At 46.5% G+C, this 21,594-nt stretch overlaps 1 protein-coding gene across 2 annotated transcripts in view; it reads right to left on the bottom strand.

The window, feature by feature from the left end:
- Positions 1–21,594, bottom strand: part of LOC147692459 (mitogen-activated protein kinase kinase kinase kinase 5-like) — a 742,536-nt gene that overhangs the window by 65,305 nt on the left and 655,637 nt on the right. For both annotated transcript variants that reach the window (XM_086938659.1, XM_086938658.1), the window contains exon 29: positions 18,817–18,900. In XM_086938659.1, the coding sequence (XP_086794785.1) occupies positions 18,817–18,900 (84 nt within the window). The remainder of the gene's footprint in view (positions 1–18,816; positions 18,901–21,594) is intronic.

Raw genomic sequence — 21,594 nt, 5'->3', positions numbered from 1 at the left:
GATGACTCTTGGTGGCCACCGGCCCTGGGAAACGCACCCATACCGATGGACCACGCACGTAACCTGGGCTTCATCCTGGACTCCTCACTCTCGATGACCAGACAAGTCAACGCCGTATCATCATCATGCTTCAACATCCTACGCATGCTCAAAAAAACATTCCGTTGGATCCCCACCGAAACAAGAAAAACGGTCACCCACGCACTGGTCACAAGCCGGCTGGACTACGGAAATACCCTGTACGCCAGAACCACCGCCAAACTTCAGAAAAAACTCCAACTCATCCAAAACGCCTTAGCCAGACTCATATTAGACATTCCCCGCAAAGATCACATTTCTGGTCACCTGAAAGACCTTCACTGGCTCCCCGTCAACAAGAGGATAACGTTCCGTCTCCTCACCCACGCACACAAAGCCCTCTACGAACTTGGACCCGAATGCCTCAACACCCGCCTATCCTTTTACACCCCCACCCGCCAGCTGCGATTGTCCAATCAAGCCCTTGCCGCTGTTCCGCGCATCCACAAAGCCACCATGGGAGGAAGATCCTTCTCCTACTTAGCGGCCAAAACCTGGAATTCCCTCCCCATCCACCTCCGCCTTACACAAAACCACCTATCCTTCAGAAAACAACTAAAAACTTGGATATTCGATAAGTAAAATTCTCCCCCTTCCTCAAGCGCCTTGAGACCCTCTGGGTATGTAGTGCGCTATATAAGTGTTGACTTGACTTGACTTGACTTGACAGGGCGAGGAGCCCTGTCCCCCCAGGCAAGGGGAACCCCTACAGTCAGAACACCACCAATCCCAAGGGGGATGCAGGAAGAAGAAAGGAAGAAAAGAAGAGGAAGCCAGTTCACACTCCGCAGAGGAAACAGGGGCAAGGCAAGAGGAGGCCGAAGCACCCCACGCCCATATCAGACAACAAAAACTTCATCCAAGGCCAAGGCATGGAAAAGGAAGAATATCAACCTAGAGACACCAAGGAGACGAAGCAGAGAGAAGGCGAGCCCCCCACCGGGAACACACCCCGCGAAAAAGGCAGCTGAGACAACCACAGCCAGAATTCAATAGACCAGACAGAACAGCGGCAACAGCAATAAAGCAGGCAGAAGCAGGAAGATGTGGAACCAGAGCCATGACGCCAGGCCGCAGACCGGAGGTCAGACCAGGCTAACAGGGCAGCGACCCCAGTGAAGCATACCCCGGGCACCACCAAAGGCATTCCAACCCAACCAGAAGTACTTAAACACCAGGGAGAGCAGAGGCCTGAAAGTGACCACAACTCCCAAGCACAGAAAAAGCTATATAACAGCTACTGCTACCCCACATAGGGTATGTTAAGTCCCAAGACATGGGAACCCTCTTAGGAAGAAACTTCCGCAGCAGAGGACAACAGAAAGATCCGTGGGAAAAATCCACACAGAAGGCTTGTCAAGCATCCAAAGAGAAAAAACAGAAGGCCTAATCTCAGGGCAACCTGGTGTAGATAACCCAAAGCAAAAACACACAGTCAAGAAGGGCTGGCCAGTAGCCAACAGAGACACATTCCCAACAAAAGAGGACTCGCAGGCACATGAATCACACAGATCACACAACTGGGGCGACCCACCCCACTGAAGGAACAGCTCCCCAAAAACCAGATCAACTCACAGGTCACTGAGGGGGAGAAGAAGGAGGAGGAGGAGGAGGAGAAGGAGGAGGAGGAGGAGGAGAAGGAGGAGGATGAGGATGAGGAGGAGGAGGAGGAGGAGGAGGCCAAAGCCCTGCCAAGAACCTCCGGATGGCTGAGTCTGCCAGGGCATGGAACAAAAGAGTGCCATTGAACGGAAGATCCAACAGCCATTTACGAACATTTTCCAGGAACACACTGTCCCGAAGCCAAGCATGGCGGTAATGGGCAACCGAAGAAGACATGGCACGACCAAGCACCTCGGAGATGTCCAGAGTGGAGCGAAGAATAAACGCCACCAGCTCCCGGTCATCTAACGCATCGTGCTGAAAGTCAACACCAGCACCCTCCTGAGAAACCGCAGATCCAAGGGACTCCACCGAGTCCCACAAGCAAGAGGTGGCCCTAGCCAACACACATAAAGTGTTAAGGGCCCGCAGAGCTGCACTGGTCGAAGCGAACATATTGCGCCCCCAAGAGTCCAGCCAGCAGGCCTTTCCGTGATGGTGGAGACAACAGCGACGGCAGGGAGGGAAAGGCAGTCCACAAAAGGGGGCAATTGACAGAAAGAAAGAAACACCGGTCATGCAGTGCTGGAAGGTGCCAGTGCAGAAGGTGTTGGGGAACCGGATCCCCCGTGGAGGGGCGCCCCCAAGCCCCCATCAGAGAAGAACGGAGCAAACCCTCAAAGGGAAACAGCAGCTCCCTCCCACCAGAGCCCTGGTGAAGAACCTCCAGAAGATGATACATGGAGAAATGGCAGCCGGATCAACCATGCGCAAAATTCCCACAGCCGTGGTAATAGTGCGAGAGAAGGCCGCACCCGCCTCCGTAGGGCCCCGCAGTGGGGAAAGCAGCTCCTCTTTTGGCGACGGCTGGAAGCTAAGGCGGCCATCCCCTAAGCCAATCGGAGTGGGCAAGGGCCAGGTCCGGAAAGGAAAATGAGGCGCCGAGGAGTGGGGGACCTGTGGCTCCTCTGGCAAAAACCGCTGCCGCGACGACGACGAGCTGTCCTTTGATGACGTCAGGCAAAAAGGTACGACGCGGAGGCACATCTCCGGCGAGGACAACACCAGCAGGCGCCCAACCTCCAGGGAAGAGGGGGTGTCGGAAGATGAGTCCACGACCTGACGCCTGTCTGGTGCCGTAGATTCCGCAACATGGAGCAGGCATTTCGTTGTTGTCCAGCACCAAAGGAGACACCGGACAGGCCTCTGCCACATCACACAGAGCAGGAGACCGGGGCTGGGCCAGAGCCGAGGTGGCTATGAGACGACGCCTGAACGGTGCTGACTCGACCTCTGATGAGGTGGCCACCTGCGTGGAGGGATGAGAAGCACCCCAGGAGTGACAAGGAGTCACCCGCCAGCCTCGACCCATGAGGGGACGAGAGGGGCCCGCCGACCCCCATGGCGGCGCCAAGGCCGACTCAACCTCCGTTGAGGCAGCCACCTGCGCGGAGGGATGAGAGGGACCCGGGGAGTGACAAGTAGTCCCCTGTCAGCCTCGACCTTTGAGGGGACGCGAGGGGCCCTCTGACCCCGGTGGTGCCGCCAAGGCCGACTTGACCTCCGACGAGGCAGCCGCCTGCGTGAAGGGACGAGAGGGGCCTGGGGGGGGGACGAGGGGTTACCCGCCAGCCTTGACCCATGATGGGAAAAGGGGGGGTCTGCCGACTCCTGTGGTGCCGCTAGGGCCAGCAGCTGCCAACGCCGTAGCGGCATCACCTCGGCCTTAGACAGACACGCCGCCTGTCCAAATGGCCGAGAGGGGCTTGGGGATGCAGCCCGAGCCCCTGCAGGAGTTGCGGCGAAGTGGCGCGCCGTGGTCCGAAGGAGGGACCCCCAAAGGGCCGCACCCCAACCGCACCACATCCTCCGAGACTGGATCCGAACCAGTCAGTGTTGGGGCCGGAGCCGCCGGCGACACTCCAGAGGGCCCCACACAGTGCAAGGGATCCACCGACATCCCAGAAGGGGAAGGAGGAGGAGGAGAAGCCAGCGAGGCCTGCAAAGTCGCTGCATATGTCTCCATCTGGGCTCTCAATGCCCCCGCACCGGGAAACGGTGGATCATGGGGCGATACACGGTGCCGCATCACCTGCGGAGAGCCCACGACTCCAACAGGCCGGAAACCAGCCCTCGGGGACAAACTGCCACACTTACCGACAGGGGAGCAACGCTCTTGCGGCACAGGAGAGGGATGAGGACAATGACGATGTTGGCCGCTTTGAAAACCTTCCGCAGAAGCTGATTGAGGCCATGAAGCTGATCTGGACATGCGAACCGAGAGAAGTTTCATCCGGAGCTCCTGCCGCGACTTCGGCTTCAACCGTTGCCACGCCTCGCAATCAGTGGAGTTGTGATCTTCACCCAAGTACCACATGCAAATGAGGTGAGGGTCCGTTGCCAAAATCAGGCGTCCACAAGATGAGCAAGTCTTAAAGCTGGAAGGCATCCGTACACTGTTCCCACAAACACAATAGCTGAAAGGGAAAGGCCTAAACAGGCCCGGAGCATGAACCGGATCCGCGTTGCAAGGGGGAAAGGCAAAAACTGATGTCAGCGCGCCGGGGTGGGGCTTATGTGACCTCACTGATGTCACACCCGCGGATGACGTCAGGACGGAATCACGTGGTAACGCCCTCTGCGCGCAGAGATTCTGTGGCAAAGAAAATTTGCCAGATCCAGTCTCACGCCTGGGGATAATTCTACGTTAAGGAATCTGTGGCTAGTAGTCTCTATCAGATTTATATGTATAATATAATAACTTAGAGGGGCTTTTAGCCAACTCTTTTTATACATTGGCATGTTGTTGTGTCATTCACTTTTAGCTTCCACCCACTATAGCATTTAACATGAGACTATACATCTGCCTAAGTCACTGGTTAACTTCACTTTGATGAAGTGAATTTAGCTCTTTCACAATTTATTTTTTCAACATTTATACAGCGCACTGTTACCCGGGGGTGTCCTGGCGCTAAATGAAAACTCCATAAGGGTTTGAGCCGATGAGATTACTGTGTAAACAGCCACGTCTTAATACCTCTCCTGAAGGCCATAAGATCTGTAGTGTTCCTCAAGGCAAGAGGCAGGGCATTCCAAGCCTTAGCTGCCCCCAACACAAAGCTCCTACCACCCCACCAAGCTTTCTTTATGCGAGGGATAGTAACCAACCGCAGCCTTGCTGATCTTAATTGTCTAGGGGGGTTGTACCATTGAAAATACTCTTTCAGGCAGGCAGGCCCAAAACCTTGAAGGGCCTTAAAAACCAAACACAAGGCCTTAAAGGAGATCCGCTTCCGCATTGGCAACCAGTGTCATTTTGTGAGTTCTGGCGAGATAGACGCAAACTTTGGAATGCCTGTAAGAAGTCTGGCTGCTGCATTTTGCAACACCTGCATTTTATTGAGAGGCCCCTGTTGGGCATTCAGCAACAGGTTGTTGCAATAATCTAACCGGGACAAAACCAGGGTAGTAATAACTGGTTTCTTTCTGCTTTCGGGGAGGAAAGGGAGTATTTTCCGAATCATTTTAAGCAGGAAATGTATTGAAGATGCCAAGGCATTGACCTGGGGCCTAAAGGTAAGTTGATCATCTATTAGGACCCCCAGGTTCTTCACCTTGGCCACAGGAAGAGGGGGGACACCCATCTCTTCTGGCCACCATCGAGGACTCCAGAAATCATAATTTGAGCCAAACACAATGACTTCTGTTTTTGCTGTATTCAGTTTCAGGCAGTTTTCAGCCATCCACCTACCCACAGCCAGCATACATTCCTGAGATTGTAAGGCTACTCCATCTTCCCTCCCTGGTAGCACCAATACCACAATTTGTGTATCATCTGCATAGGAGGTTAGATTGAAGTCAAATGACCTGATGATCGGGCCAGTGAGGTAACATATATATTGAACAGAGTGGGGCTTAGGGAGGAGCCCTGTGGAGCACCACAGGGTAATACGAAAGATTTTGATACGTACTCACCCATTGCCACACACTGTTCTCTGTTGGTTAAGAAAGCGTTCAAGATGTCCCATGCTTTTCCTTGCACCCCACATTCCTTCAACCGGTCCATCAGGATCCCATGATGCACCGTATCGAAGGCCGCGGATAGGTCCAAAAGGACCAAAGCTGCTCTGCCCCCTAGGTCAAGTACTCCTCTAATCTCCTCAGTTGCTTTAATTAGGGCGGTCTCAGTACTGTGACCCGCTCTGAACCCATGTTGGGAGGGGTCCAGAGCGTGAGTAGTCCCTAAAAAAGAGCTGAGTTGTAAGTTCATCATTTTTTCAATTAGTTTGGCTGGAAGTGGGAGCCTTGAGATGGGGCGATAATTATTGGGGTCCATTATGTCCAAATTTGCCTTTTTCAGTAACGGAAGGACCGACACACGTTTCCAACATTTAGGAAATTGCCCAGTCACAAACATATTATTAAAAATAATTGTTAGTGCTATGGCATTAGGTACAGAAGCCATCTTGGCTACCGTTGCCGGACATGGGTCATAGGGGGACCCAGATTTCAACCCTAGCAGCAGTTTTTTAGTCTCTTCCATACTCATGGGTATAAACTGCTCTAGCCTGGGTCCACCTCGATCTCCCACTTCTGCCTTCTGTCTATGGGCCAGTGGGTTACTCTTATCTGCGCCTAGAAAGGCATTAAATATATTTTCTACTTTGGTCATGAAAAACTTGGCCAGGGCCTCACACAACTCCTGACTAGGTTGCAGACCTGCACTTTGGGGGATGCAAGACTAGAAAGTGTTCTGAACAATTCTCTTAAGGAATTGCTGGCCCGGTTAATACGGCTAGTAAAATACTCTTGTTTCGTCTGGACAATCAGTTTCTTATATTCAAGGAGGCTGCGTTTTAGGTTCCTCTTGTCAGTTTCCTTATGTAATGTGTCTTGTAAAGCGCACTGCTGCCCTGAGGAGTCGTGGCGCTGTAGACCGCTGGGGAACCCGTCCTGGCTATCCCTGTGAGATGGTCTCTACTGGGTATCTCCAAGGTGAAACCAGGCATCCCCGGCGAATGTGGGGGGCCGTTGTAGAGATGAGGCAAGCTAATGCCCAGAGTTGCCGAGTGTGATCCCTGGTTAGAGTAGGCACCGAAGCGAGAATTATCGAGTCCGCTGACCCTGGTCCACGACCCTGCCGCGTCAGGAATTGAACCCTGGTCCCGGGCCGTTCTCTGCTTCCGGGTCTGCCACCTCTAACCAGTGAGCCACACCACTCCACCCTTACGCCATTCCCGCTCCAGCCTTTTACATCCTATTTTCACCATTCTAAGGTCCTCGGTGAACCAGGGGGCCGAGGGGGCTGCTCTATGCATGCAACCTCTTTTTGATGGCACTAAAATATCAAACGCTTGCTCCACCCAGCTCGTATATGCCAGAGCAGCTTCCTCCACCTCTACGGGAAACTCCTCTTTAGAAGCCAATAGGAGCTCCTCCAACTCTGCCCCAACCAGCTTATTCCAGGCTCTACTGGTCTTTATTTCTTTGGGGCCAAGCTCTAAATTAGAGTGCTTCTTAACTGTTATGTCAAACCTCACTGTAGCATGGTCAGACCATGCAACTGGCCATGTTTCAACGGACACCAATGATGGAGGGTTAGAAAATATACCATCCAACATATGGCCCGCGCTATGGGTGGGTCCCACCACTAATTGTTTAAGGTCAGCTCCTTCCATCAAATCTAATAACGCCGTAGTCTCAGGGTCCCTAGCATCCTCTAAATGAAAATTAAAATCCCCTAACATGGTAAAGGCCTCCTCACACAGGCCTACTTCTAATATACTCCCCACCGAGGTGAGAAAAGCATTTTTTGCCTCTGGTGGTCTATACAATAGCGTTCCTTTAAAAGAGTGCTGGTTAAAAAGAGTAAAGTTAAAAGATAGGGCTTCACACGCCTCTATCAAAATGGGCTGGAAGATGGCCTTAATGGCACTATGGTATATAACCACACACACAAGGTAGTTCCCTTTAGTGCCAGTGTTTTTGTTTTAACTTCACAATTACATTAGTGTTGGATTTATGTTTAGAGCCTGAGGTTAAAGCAGGACTCTTCTACCAGCTATGAGCACAGGCCACATCCCACACTCTATCAGTTCCTGTCTCCTGCAAATGTTGTTGTAAATTCCTTTTGGCGTGACCTTTGTTTATCTGACTGCTGGTGATTCATAGCATAACAACTGTGGGGCATATTTACAAGACAATGGAGCAGCGCGGTGCCACAAGCAATTTTGTTGCGCCAAGTGGCATCAATGTCTAAGTGCAGGAATGTGCAGTATTTACAAGAATACAGCGCATTCCTGTACTCACCCCTGTGCAGGTGCACAAACAGCAGCCGTGCTCCAATGTAGGCACCATTGCATAGCAGGGATGATTGCACAATCCAGCACACATATAAAGAGCAAAAAAACAGGAGAAATAAAAGTATTTCTCTTTGTTGCGCCACCCATATGCCTGCCCTGGCAATCTACATCATTTTGTAAACTTTTTTTGTTCCATGCCAGAATTCCACCCACTAGGCCAGACTGGTCAAGTCAGAGGACAGTGAAAACAATACAAAATGATGAGAGGAGGATGAAGATGTTCATGTTACCTATAATTGAGGAAGTAAAAAGGTGGGAGCATCCCCCCAAAAGCAGACTAATGGCCTAATGGTCCTACTTGGTGCATCTGTGTTTGTCATGAACTGAAAGTACTTTCAGTCGATCTGACCATTACAAAGCTGGCAGTGACTAAAATAAAAATCTGTATGAATGGCAGCACATTGCCTCCTTCAATGGCTGGTGTGTTTTTCTCCAACATCAATCATAAACAACACACCATAGTATTTGTCATTAAGAACACTGGTGGCACAGTGCAGAGCTAGAATATCGATGTATGAATATCGATATACAGAAATATTGAGGTAAAAATATCGTGGGATAGAAATATTGATGGAAAAAATATCGTGGTCAAGAATATCGATTGTTAGGTAAGTAATATCGATTGCAATAATATCGAAGTGTTAAATATCGTTTACAAAAATATAGTTGTGAAAAATATGGATTTATTATTAATGTTATGTATTTTAGTATTTTGTATGAGAATTGTTTGTATTTTTAGTATATGTGTTAAAATTTTAGTAACTAATATTTTTTTTTAAATACAATTTAGCGTTTTTAGTTCCATAGAGGGTTGTGGGTTTATAGGGGAATAGGGTGGGAAGTAATTTAATTATATGAAATGTATTCAATAATTTATATTTATTCATAAGTGTATAATTTTGATGTTATAGAGTGAAATGTGTACGTTAATTTATTAATATTTGTTTGATAATTAGTTGTTAATTAATTTAAATTAATTAATTATTGATTAATTATGGTAATTGTTTAATTCATTTTAGGTGTGTGTTGTGGTGTTTATAGGTGTAAATGGTGAAAAGGGTGGAAAGTAATTGATTTTTTGATGAATTATTAATTATTTGTTAATTAATTTGCATTATTAAATTAGTAATTAGTAATTGTAATTGTGTAATTAATTGTAGGTGTGTGTTGTAGTTATTATAGTGTCAAACAATGTGCAATTAATGAATATTTATTACTTTTTATTAATAATATTTCTAAATTTCAATATTATGTTAATAATGGAAATAAAATGTAATAAAAATGTTGATTTTTTTTTATTCGTGTGGTATCCAGCACTTTCCCTACTGTTGCACTCACTGGAGTGGGAATAGTAATTTTTACCCTTCGCTATCCAACAATTTCCCTACTCTTGCACTCACTGGAGTGGGAATAATAATTTTTACCCCTCTGCTATCCAACATTTTCCCTGTTATTGTAATAATTGTGTTGCAAACTGTATGTTTTCTTTTTTAATAGTTTCATGTGTTAATTAATTGTGGAATGTTTTATTTTATTTTAAATTATTGATATATGTATATATTTTATTTTCATATCATTTAAAAAGTTTATAAATTAAATAAAGATAATAGTTATTAAAATATAGTTAAGTAAATATATGTATATGTACACATTTTTGTGTGTTTATATTTTTTAAATTAAGTTTATTTGTTATATTTATTTAAAATATATATTAAATGTAACTTTTTTTGTTAAAAATATTAATTTATTTATTTTATTTATTTCTTTATTTCGGCCAATTTTGGCCATAAAAGACACATATATACATTAAAAGCAAATAAAGCGTAAGAATATACATACAATACCATTTCAAGTCAGTGAATTTAAAAATATATCATATATCAAATCAGTAGATTTTAAGTTATTTTACAAAAAATGAATTTTACCACCTCAGTCCAGGACATATTACATTTTGACTACAAACTTTTAAAAAGACATGTGCAAAAATGCTATTCAGAGTACCTGACCATGTTTCCTGCGAGTAATGTAAACAGAATAGAGGAACCTGCTTATGCTAAATACAATAAACTGAGTTGTATTGCTTTTTATGATCCTATAAGCTGTAGAACAGGATCTGGTTCCTAAAAGGGTACACATGGGTTTTAGCCATTTCTTTCGAGCCTTCATGTAGGCACTACATATGAACAGCATATGAACCTCATTTTCCCTACAGGGGTTTTAACACATAGGGCAACACCCGCTTTGAATATTCAAATCTCCCTGTCTTTTCTGCGACCATCGTTCAGTATTATAGTTCAGCATTAGCATCCCATATCTGAACTTCAAAAAAAGGGATTTTGCAATAGGTGGCTCTATTTCATCCAAAAATGATTCGAAGCGAAATTCATCCTTAAAGGATAGAAAATCTTGAATTGCGGACCCAACTCTACTTCCATGTATGAGCTTATCGCTCATGTGAGACCAAAAGGCCCGCTTAACTACTAATTTAGAAGAGGCCGATAAATTATCAGGAGTCTCCCACATTGAGTACAGACCCAGGAGCGTAAACCATTTTTTGATATGTATAAGCCACTGGATAGAATTGAAGGAATCAAGGTTCATCAGTTCCTGTAGACCGTTTCTATACTCTACAAGTTCTGGGGTGGTCCATAGCCTAACCCAGAACATTAATGGTCTTAAAATGGCAAAATAATCTGTTCGTTTAAAGTTCAGGTCAAGCTGAAGGGGTATTAAAGGTGTACTATTTGGGACCCTTGCAATGGCTCGCATGAATTTGTTATCCAAGCCCTGGAAACTCTCTCTTGCCCAAGGTCCCCATATCTCGGCTCCATACAACACGGCAGATTGAATTTTAAATTTAAAAAGCTCTAAAACAGGGGTTACACTCTTGCTTGTGCTAGCGTTAAATCTGCGAATGATTGGCTTTGAGTTGTGGGCATATGATATCTTACTCTTCTCAATTTGGGCTTTCCAACTTAGCTTCGAGTCAAGTGCAACACCCAAATAAGAAAAGTTTTCCACAATTCCTAATTTCTGATTATTCAAGGTCAAGAACCCTCTATCAGGTTTGCTGGGATTTAATGCCATACATTTCGTTTTGTCTGCATTGATTTCCAGACCCTTTGTGATGCAGTATCGGCTAAAGGAGTTTAGGAGTGCCTGGAGTCCCTTCTTGGTCTGGGATATGAGAATGGTATCATCCGCGAAGAGCAACGCAGGCACCCTTTCTCCATTGAGCTGCGGGGAATCATTAATACAACCATTCAAAAAATCTGGAGCGTCATTAATAAATAGAGAAAACAAGGTAGGGGCCAAGACGCACCCTTGGCGAACCCCACGCTCAATAGGAATGTTACGCGTCAGCTCACCATTTGGATCCCACCTAATGTTTGCAAAATTTCCAACATGCAGCTCAACTATTTGTGATAGAAGACACCCTGGCAGGCCTGCTTCACTTAAGGTTTTCCAGAGCAAGCTGCGAGGCACAAGGTCGAATGCAGCTCTTAGATCGACAAAAGCTACGTACAAATGGCCTTTCCTAATATGCACATACTTCCAGATCAAACAACAGAATCGAAATATTTGGTCTATGGTGCTGGTCTTACTCCTAAACCCAGCTTGAAATTTAGAAATTATTTTAGAGTCCTCCAGCCAGTCATTGATCCGAAATAATAAGTGTTTGGCATATAGTTTTTGCAGGGTGTCCATAAGACTGATTGGTCTATAATTAGAGGGTATCAGTCTATTCCCCTTCTTGAAGATCAACACAACTTCCGCTGCACGCCAACTATCCGGAAAGCGACAATTTGTGGACAGAATATTAAACAGACGGTTCACATAGGGGGCCCATACCCCGATATCGTGCTTATACAGGTCCCCAGGTATTTTGTCAGGGCCTGGTGCTTTAGTGTTTTTTAGTTCATTAATCGCCCTTATTGTTTCCTCCAGTGTAAAATTAAGGGGTTCAATAGGAGGAGGAGACCATGAGATCTTATTGATATCGCCATCATATTGTTTGTAAAGGGATGTAAAATGGGTCACCCATGTCATTTCGTCCAGAAACATATCCTTCACAGCTCTACCTGCGTGACCCTCCTTTGCCACCAACCTCCAAAAGCCAACGTTGTCATTAGTCTTTGCAGCTGCTAGCATTTCAGCCCAAGTCGAGTCCTCCCATAGTTTTTTTGCTGTTTTTTGGGTACATTTATATTCCTCCCTTGCAAGTTTAACTTCATCTTGTGATTTGTTTTTGATAGCAAGTAATAGGTTTCTCTTAGCCATCCTACATGAGTGGTCGTACCATAGCTTTCCGTGACTTCCCACTCTTATGTTTTGTTGTTTTTTCTTTGGCATTTTTGACAAGTAGGTTTTTAGTTTACTAAAGAATGCATTGTGCAGTTTGACAAAGTGTTCAAAGTGTACAGATAGAAAGGGTTGTCAAACTATATGCTCAAATGTTTTTTCAAAAAGAGAGTACACCGATGCCAGAGCCTCGCCATCCGCCAAAATTTGCGGCCATTTTACTGCACGTCTATTGTTATTTACGTGTACATCCTCACACTTTTTTCCGTTGGTGTTCTCAGTTGGTGAGATAGCTGGGTTGGTGAGAATGTCACTAAACATTTGCACATCAATGTAAAGTTCCAGAGGATAGTGATCACTTTCCCCCCTACTTGCCACTTTTAGGTCAATCAGAAAATGCCAAATACTAAGTGAAGCAAGTATAAAGTCTAAATTGCTATTAGCTTTCACAAAGGTTGGGTGTTTTTTCAGGTCCGAGGGAAGTCGGCCGTTACATGCTCTAAGGCCATGATCTGCAGTGAGCCTTAGCAGTTGGCTGGCCAAGGTTGAATACTTAACAAATTTTGAGGTTTCAAGCTGGGGAATTTTATACACTTGGTCCTCATCCTCAAAAACATCATTGATGCCGGAAACAGGTTCAAAGTTGCAGTTCAAGTCACCTCCCAATATAACCGGAGTATCTCCAACAACATTTTTCAAAAAGAAATCCAGTGTTTCCAAAGTAGGTGAAACCTTAGAATGGCCAATTGGTCTATTATAGACATTAATGATGTAACATTCATTTCCATTTGGGGGTACAACCTTTAGAGCCAGAATGTCAGGAGTACCTGTGCCAATTAATTCAACCCTCATGACCAGAGTAATTTTAAGCCATATGATCAGACCCCCTGATGGTCTCCCTCCGTCAGACTGGACTGCCTCATTCCCATACGTTTTATATCCGACCCTGTGTGGTACTTCAATCGCCCAAGTTTCTTGTAGCAAACAGAAGTCACTGGTGTCAACATAGTCAGCCCATTCAGGATCCTTTAGATTTTTACTAACACCAGCGATATTCCATGATAGAATAAGCATACGTGGTGTTAGGCTCTGTTCATCAAGAACTGACATGGATACCGACTGGTGAAGTACACTACCCAGTTGTAAATCGGCATGTTCTTTCTCTGGCTCTTTAGCCATATCTCTAGCTACAGCATTGGTCCCCCCGTCCAGACAACCCATACCCAGACTGTAACGTACTTTATCAGCCGGTAGAGACAGTTTTGTATTCTGATAATTACACATACTACTACACTTTCTATCTACGACACCCCTACTCTCAGTGGTCGTGCGTGAGTCTGTTCTGGGACAAGATTTATCCTTACCAAGGGTGCAGTAGATGTCATACAGCTTGGGAATACAATCTGGCATAGTTCCAAGTCAGTCGACGGCATCTAAACAACTATACCTATTAAAGGTAGGGATACCAGACCACATGTTTCGATCAACCTGTCTAGCCAAATTAGGTGCGTAGCCGTGATACTGGTTGGCAGTATTCCAATTAGGCCCATATTGTATAGGCCTGGGTGCAGTATTCCAATTAGGCCCATATTGTATAGGCTTGGGTGGAGGGTAGAAATACGATAGGGGCCTAGCTTCAATTGGGTGTGTATCACCGTATGATTTCCATTTGCAAATCTGTTCGGCACTATGGGGTTCCTCAAAGGAAATGACTATACAGTCACCCGTAGTTGATTTGACCATGGGTCCCACCCACGGCACCCTACGAACCATAAGGATTTTGCTTTTCATGTGGTTCGGAATGGGTTTGTTTGAGTTTAGCCAATATATCACTTTGTTCTTCAGAGATTGGAAATTCTCTTCATATTGGCTTTCTAATTCAGGTACCCCTGTTAGAACGGCTACAAATGGGCTGGCATCAGGTGGCAAATCTATATACCCTCCTTTAAAGTTATTATACGCATGACCAGATTGATGATTTGGCTTGCTAGCAGTATTGGCAAAGGATCTATCAGACAGGGGTTTACTACTAGCAGGGATAACATGAGGGTGGGTAGGAGGATTAGGTAGGGGTTTCTGTGAAGCCAATACATTCGTGATAGGAGAATTAGTAATGGTATCATTTGGCATTTGGGACATTTTATTTTTGACACCACCTTTCTGCACAGATTTATTAGTGGTATTTAGAGATGATGAAGTTGAGGGCACTGGGTTTGATTTTTCAGTGATGTTGGTTGATAGTTTTATATTTATGTTTTTAACTGTTCCCTCTTTTTGCTGCTGTGAACTAGTTGAGTTTTTGTTCGAAGGTAACACAGGAGCAGTGGCTGGAGCTTGCTTGGGGGCTATGAATGCATCAGTACAATTAAGGCTTAGGCTAGATAGTGTGATAACACTTTTCTCAACCTCAAGCAACTGGTTCTCAATGCCAGTTAACCTGACTTCTAGCGGCCTAAGTAGTCTCTTAAGCGTCTCCCACACCAGTTTGAGAAACTCTTCCCTTCCCCCTTCTTGTTCTATCATACTCGAAGAGTCTCTCTGGCCCTCATGAATGGAGTGGTCAACCATTACAATCGAGTTTTGCTCAACTTTACTGTCATTACCACTCTCTGAAATTGAAGGTGCTTGGTCTGAGATGATGTTATCAGTAGTTACACTAGGCGTGTATGAGGCACCCCCTATAATGTTTTGGGTAAGGGCTACCTTTGCCTTTTTCCTAGCATATGCAGTTAAGTGTTTGCGTTTTCTCTTGTGTTTTAATGATACCTTAGCAGGCACATGGCCTTTGTTTGACTCTATTTCCACCAGTGCCTTTTGCTTCTCTCTATTTTTAACGACCTCGGTATTCCCTAACAGAGGATCCGAAGATGGTAAACTTTCGGATTCAACACTGACAGAGGGTCCAGTAGGTACGGGGTCATGATTGATAAGGGGGGTTGTTTCCTCTGCAATTGAGTGAACCTCGGCCAGGGTGATAATTGGCATGGGACCAGTCGTGCGCTCAGGAGTTTTTGAGGTAGCAATACTACCTAGAGAGGATTTTTTCTTTAGCGCTAGTTCGGTAGAGAGCCTCCTAGCAGACTCTAACTCTAGGGATACTCTGTGCTGGAGTTTGGTTATCTCGTTATCAATTGAGAGACTAGTCCTAGTGATAAAATCGTCTAGAGTGCCTGTTGCCTTTTTCGAGGTTTTAGTAGACTTACTCCTAGTTTTACGGACAGACATTTTGTGGGCTTTAAAAGAATTAAAACTAAGCAATGGACCCAACTAAATATCTCACATAAAAACCAAGAGGGATGGCCCGGTCCGGTCTTAATCGGTCTATAACGGCCTAAAACGGCCCTGTCTTTGCCCCGTCTTCGCCCGGGCTGCGTCCCGCGCTGCGGGAGTGGGATGTTATTATGTAGAAGGCGGAAAGGGCGGGGGGCGGGCCAGCAGGGAGAGCGGACCGGAAGCTCTCCGTCGGTCTTGCAGGGACTTCTGGCAAATGAAGTCCCCGCACGCTCGCAGCCCCGCAGGTTCCTCGCGCCCCTTACCGCCTTGCCGCCTGTGTCCTAAGTTGCTCCTCCAAGGTGCTGCCTCTACCAACGCCCACCAACGAAGCGGCACCCGCGGAGCGGGTGCGGCGAGAGGTGGGCTGGGAGACCGGTGCGCTGCTGGGCTGATGGGCTAGAGCGTAGATGAAGCCAGGAACCTCCGCTTGTAAAACTGAGTAAGTGTCCCACGGGATAGTAGGGCAGGAACACTTTTAACAGCCTGTAATGGGCGGGGGGCGGGCCAGCAGGGAGAGCGGACCGGAAGCTCTCCGTCGGTCTTGCAGGGACTTCTGGGAAATGAAGTCCCCGCACGCTCGCAGCCCCGCTGGTTCCTCGCGCCCCTTACCGCCTTGCCGCCTGTGTCCTAAGTTGCTCCTCCAAGGTGCTGTCTCTACCAACGCCCACCAACGAAGCGGCACCCGCGGAGCGGGTGCGGCGAGAGGTGGGCTGGGAGACCAGTGCGCTGCTGGGATGATGGGCTAGAGCGTAGATGAAGCCAGGAACCTCCGCTTGTAAAACTGAGTAAGTGTCCCAAAGGATAGTAGGGCAGGAACACTTTTAACAGCCTGTGATGGGCGGGGGGCGGGCCAGCAGGGAGAGCGGACCGGAAGCTCTCCGTCGGTCTTGCAGGGACTTCTGGGAAATGAAGTCCCCGCACGCTCGCAGCCCTGCTGGTTCCTCGCGCCCCTTACCGCCTTGCCGCCTGTGTCCTAAGTTGCTCCTCCAAGGTGCTGCCTCTACCAACGCCCACCAACGAAGCAGCACCCGCGGAGCGGGTGCCGCGAGAGGTGGGCTGGGAGACCGGTGCGCTGCTGGGCTGATGGGCTAGAGCGTAGATGAAGCCAGGAACCTCCGCTTGTAAAACTGAGTAAGTGTCCCACAGGATAGTAGGGCAGGAACACTTTTAACAGCCTGTGATGGGCGGGGGGCGGGCCAGCAGGGAGAGCGGACCGGAAGCTCTCCGTCGGTCTTGCAGGGACTTCTGGGAAATGAAGTCCCCGCACGCTCGCAGCCCCGCTGGTTCCTTGCGCCCCTTACCGCCTTGCCGCCTGTGTCCTAAGTTGCTCCTCCAAGGTGCTGCCTCTACCAACGGCCACCAACGAAGCGGCACCCGCGGAGCGGGTGCGGCGAGAGGTGGGCTGGGAGACCGGTGCGCTGCTGGGCTGATGGGCTAGAGCGTAGATGAAGCCAGGAACCTCCGCTTGTAAATATTAATATTATTTAATATATTTAGTTTAAGCTATATACATTTTTTAAGTTGAAATTTTTTACATCGATATTTTTTACTTCGATATTTTTGATTCAATATTATTGTACTTGCCTGTTTAAGTATGGGGAGTCGATATTTTTGTATTTGATATTTTTACATCGATATTTCTGTAAACTATATTTTTTACATCAATATTTAAACAGGGAACCGGTGGCACAATTCCCAACAAAATGTCTGCTGAGACACTGCAACTCATCATTTTGCTTTTGGTGTCCAGTCTGGTTCACTGGAAGATATGCTGGGTGACTTTAAAGACCTTTTGCAGGGCACTGGATACCTGAAAGGGAGTAGCATTAAGATGCACATTAACCCTCTAGTTCAAATGGAAGACTTGTGTCACAGAAACATTCCTTTCCTTATGCTGTCTGGTCCACGTAGAACCTTGAAAAGCTGAAGAGGGCTGTAATTCTTGAAATTGTACATGGAACCACTCCTTGGACCTCACCATAAGTCATTGCTCTAAAACTAAAGCGGAAGTAGGACATCAGTATCGGTGTGGACATGTGAATGTCCAACACAGCAGTCAAGAGATAGAGGCAAGTTACTCTCACCAGCTGCTTCTTGAAAAGTCCTGCAGATGATTCACCGCACTCTCTATTCCCAGGCTACTCATGTCACATATGTCTCCATTTCGGTATTGCCACCTCTGCTGACAAGTTTCGGAATTATGTATATGAGACATTTTCTAGGATGACTGGTGTGGTCAGCATCAGTGATGATACGTTAGTACATGCATCAAGCTCAAACAATGATGTGTGTTTGCGCAATGAGCTGTATTAAAGAGAATTTATGACAGTGTGGTGCCGATACTTCGCCGCACCAACTGAGAATTTCTGAAGTCAGACATTGAGTTTGTTAGGTAGTATTTATTGGTGGAGGGAGCAATGTCTGATCTGAAGAAAGTCATTATGTTAGATCTACCCAATATGTACCAGAAGTACAGGAATGGTCACATATTGGGGATATTTAATCATAACCTTATATCACTGACAAAGCCAAAGAGAGAACTGTTTAAGGCTGATGCTATGTGGGAATGATGGAAGATCAAATAGCTACACTTAAGAACAAGAAGATGCTCTGCAGTTGTTATGACCCCCAAATAGTTTCAGACCCTACAAAGAACATTAAGGTGGTTTTATGTGCCAGTCCAATAGGTGGGGCCATAGTAATTCCTTCCCCTGCAGTTATGCTATCATTGGTCTCCCCCATGGGTCAGGCCACTTTTGTAATAAAAGGACATAGAGGACTGACTCAAGTTCTAGATATATATAGCAGCCAAGGGCTATTTTTCAATGCATCTGGGGTGGCTTGTGCCATCTGAAAAAAGGCTGAACATAGGGCCTGAAGAAAATAAAGGAGAGATGAGAATAACGTGGCAAGGGTGGTGGTAGAAGGAGTCACCTGAGTTGGGGCACAGAATGAAGAGGTCATATGAGAGGAATTGGAAAGATGAAGAAGAGAGAGCAAGTGAGAAGGCTGGGAAGGAGCAGCCATAATGGAAGTTAAGAAGCTGAGGTAAATTAGAAGGAGAGAGAGAGGGAAATAATTAGTCAGAGTCGGTGTGGCCATAGAAGAAGGAGAAAGCAATGTGAATGGGAGAAAGTACGAAAGAGACCAGAGGAACATGAAAACAGAAGAAAATGTATCATTTTGGAATGTCACTCACCTACAGATTCCACGGCGAAACTGTACAGGAGTTTGGGAAACCCCCTCAACTGATGTCCCTGGAGGTTCACAAGCATGATTGTGTCTGTGAAACAAATAAAAGGGGTTCTGTTAATTTATTTGAATCAAGGAGAGCCTTATTTGTAACTGTCCCTCTCCTCTAGGCTAAATCTCTGCAGATGTATTGGAGTGGATGGGAAGAAATGTTCATTTACCTTTTAGAGTAAGTGTTGCTCTACTAGTTCATAGTTTTCCACATAGCAGTTTATGATAATATTTCCTTTTGATAGTAGGCCCAACCACTCTTTATTTATGTGTAAGGATTAGTGGAAGTGTCTATGGAGACCAGATATCTTGTAGGGGTGCAGCTGGGGCAGTGAGGAGCACAATAAGAGGTGTGGATGATTGGGTGTCTAAAGTGAAAATGTTCTAGTCTCTTAGTTGACTATTCTTTTTAGAACTGTTAAGTTTTCACTTGAACCATCCACCCTTTCTTCCCCACATAGTAATGTCATCTGGGAACCCAATGTCATCTGAGGGACTGTAGCTGTGACGGATCTTCTGCGTAGGAGGGACAGGAACTTTAGGAAACCAAAAACTGGACAGACCAGATCCAGGCTTGTTCAAGCTACAAGTGGGCAGGTTCTCCAGCTGCCTCCTATTTCTGAAGTATATGTGGAGCTTTGAAGATGAAAGAAGCATTGTTTACAACTGGAGGCCCTGGACTACTACACAAAAGTATGTGGTGCTTGGGGTGCCTAAATGTTCATCACAAACAGGAATCTGACTCAATACATGAAAAGGGGCACAGTTTGTGCTGTTTTTGATGGCAGGGGGCAAGCTCTAGCCCAGACCCGGTGCATGGATGCCAAGCAATGCTTTCCAGCGTAGCATCCAACGCCTGCCCAAGCCCATGGTGAAGGAGTGGCACTCTCACACCGGCTCACATGATCCTGTCTTTACCTCCCAGATTGCTTCGAATGTGTGGTGAATTGACCTCTAGGAACTGATTGGGAGGAAGGAGGTGCCATAGCCTAGAGTGAGTTCGGAAGACATCACTGGAGAGTAGTGCCTTTATTCAGGATCCTTACGAACTGATGGGCTGTATGAAAGTGTAGGAATGAATACTGAAAACATACACTCTGTTCAGGGGATTCAACTGTCAGGATGGCTGTGGTTTCCTTTCCACAGACCGATTTGAATGATTTCTCTCCATGTTACCAGAGAGATGGCTCTTATAAATCCCATTATCAGGGAAAGGTTAATAAAGACCAGAGTATTGCACTCAACCATCAGTACGTGAGTTTTTATCCTGAGTTATAAACTGAATTGCAGTGGTTAACTACGGAGACTTTCCGGTGAATTATCACATAAGATATTTTTTACACTTAGAGCCTCATGGGAGGGTGCGCCTTAGCGCGCGCACACCACCGGAAGACTTTTTTGTAGGTCCTGACGAATGCTGAGCAAATTGCAACCAAAGCAGCAGAAACATGTTGACCAATTTTTTATATTCAACAGGACTCCGGTTCCTTAACTCAGAACCTTGCGTAGTCCGTTCACATTGCTTTTAATCCAATGCAGGTTGGCCATTATTAAAGATTTTTGTAAAGGCTACAACCTCTGGATTTTTTAACACACTTGTACACTCATTTATAGTCACATTCTAATTTGGGCACTGTTACACTCACCACATCCCGCTCCGCTGTAACCAGGCGTTGTAGCACGCTGGGGGGACATTCGGTCACCCCAGCGGGGACCCAATGATGAAGCATGTCACCAACTAGTGGTGAGTGAGGGTCCTTCAGAAAGAAAGAATTTTCCCCTTCCCCTTACGATAGTCTTGGGTGATCATTGCACTCGGCAGGTGTCATCCTAAGAGGGGAGCTTGTTAGGTACTCACAGGGAAGATAGAGACACAATGCTTGGTACATGTACTTGTGGGAGTAATGACCACATTTACAGTACAGAGCAAATAAACAGACTTCACAATTTAATTTTAATTTTGGTAGCAGTTTTTAAAGATGGACACTGCAATTTCTGAAGTGGTAATGTTATCCTGTAAAGGAAAGACATACACTGCATAAAGGTACTTCACAATGACTTACGAGACCAGTTGAAAAGAAGCTGCAAGCTGGGACTGAGAGACCACTCAGGCTGAAACAACAATGGGGCTTAGGTCTCACGATGCTCGGGAGTGGGGACACCTTTTGTCCTCTTCTTCTCGGGCCAAGGCAGCTGGGTACAGAGGTGTTCTGACGCGTCAGGTTTTGGTCACCGGAGACATTCGTGGTAGAGGGGGACCTGCACAAAGAGGCTGCAGGCGGCTTCAGTGAGTCACCTGTGAGTAAACCCAAGGTGGGCTTTATCTCTGGAGTGTTGGCGGATCACACTGGCAGTGTTGGCCCACTTCAACTCAGGGTAGGAGGCACGGGCTCAGAGTTGGTTTCTGGAGTCAGTTTTGCGGTGGCCTGGAGTCCTCACAGTTCTTTTGGAGTGCCTGCAGGTTGCAGGGAAGCAGCTCCGCTACGCCACAGGAGTTCCTGGGTCTTTATAGAAGCAGGGAGTCCTCCCAGGCTTATGGAGGCACATCAGGCAGGATGAGACAACTTTAGCGTAATCTGCGGTGGGCTCCTTGAAGCTCCCTCCCTTGGAATGCTAATTTACCAGCCTCCCTGGAGGAGTATAAAAACCCTCCCTCTAGAGCAGCCATTGTTCATGACCCCTGAGCGTGGACTCTGACCCTTGAGATCCAGAAACTCATCTGTGGTGGCAGGCT

This window comes from Lissotriton vulgaris, chromosome 9 (genome assembly GCF_964263255.1).
Source record: "Lissotriton vulgaris chromosome 9, aLisVul1.2, whole genome shotgun sequence".
In the NCBI taxonomy this organism is placed as follows: Eukaryota; Metazoa; Chordata; class Amphibia; order Caudata; family Salamandridae; genus Lissotriton; species Lissotriton vulgaris.
The sequence above is the reverse complement of the archived record's forward strand: the minus strand, read 5'-3'. Positions and strand labels throughout refer to the sequence as shown.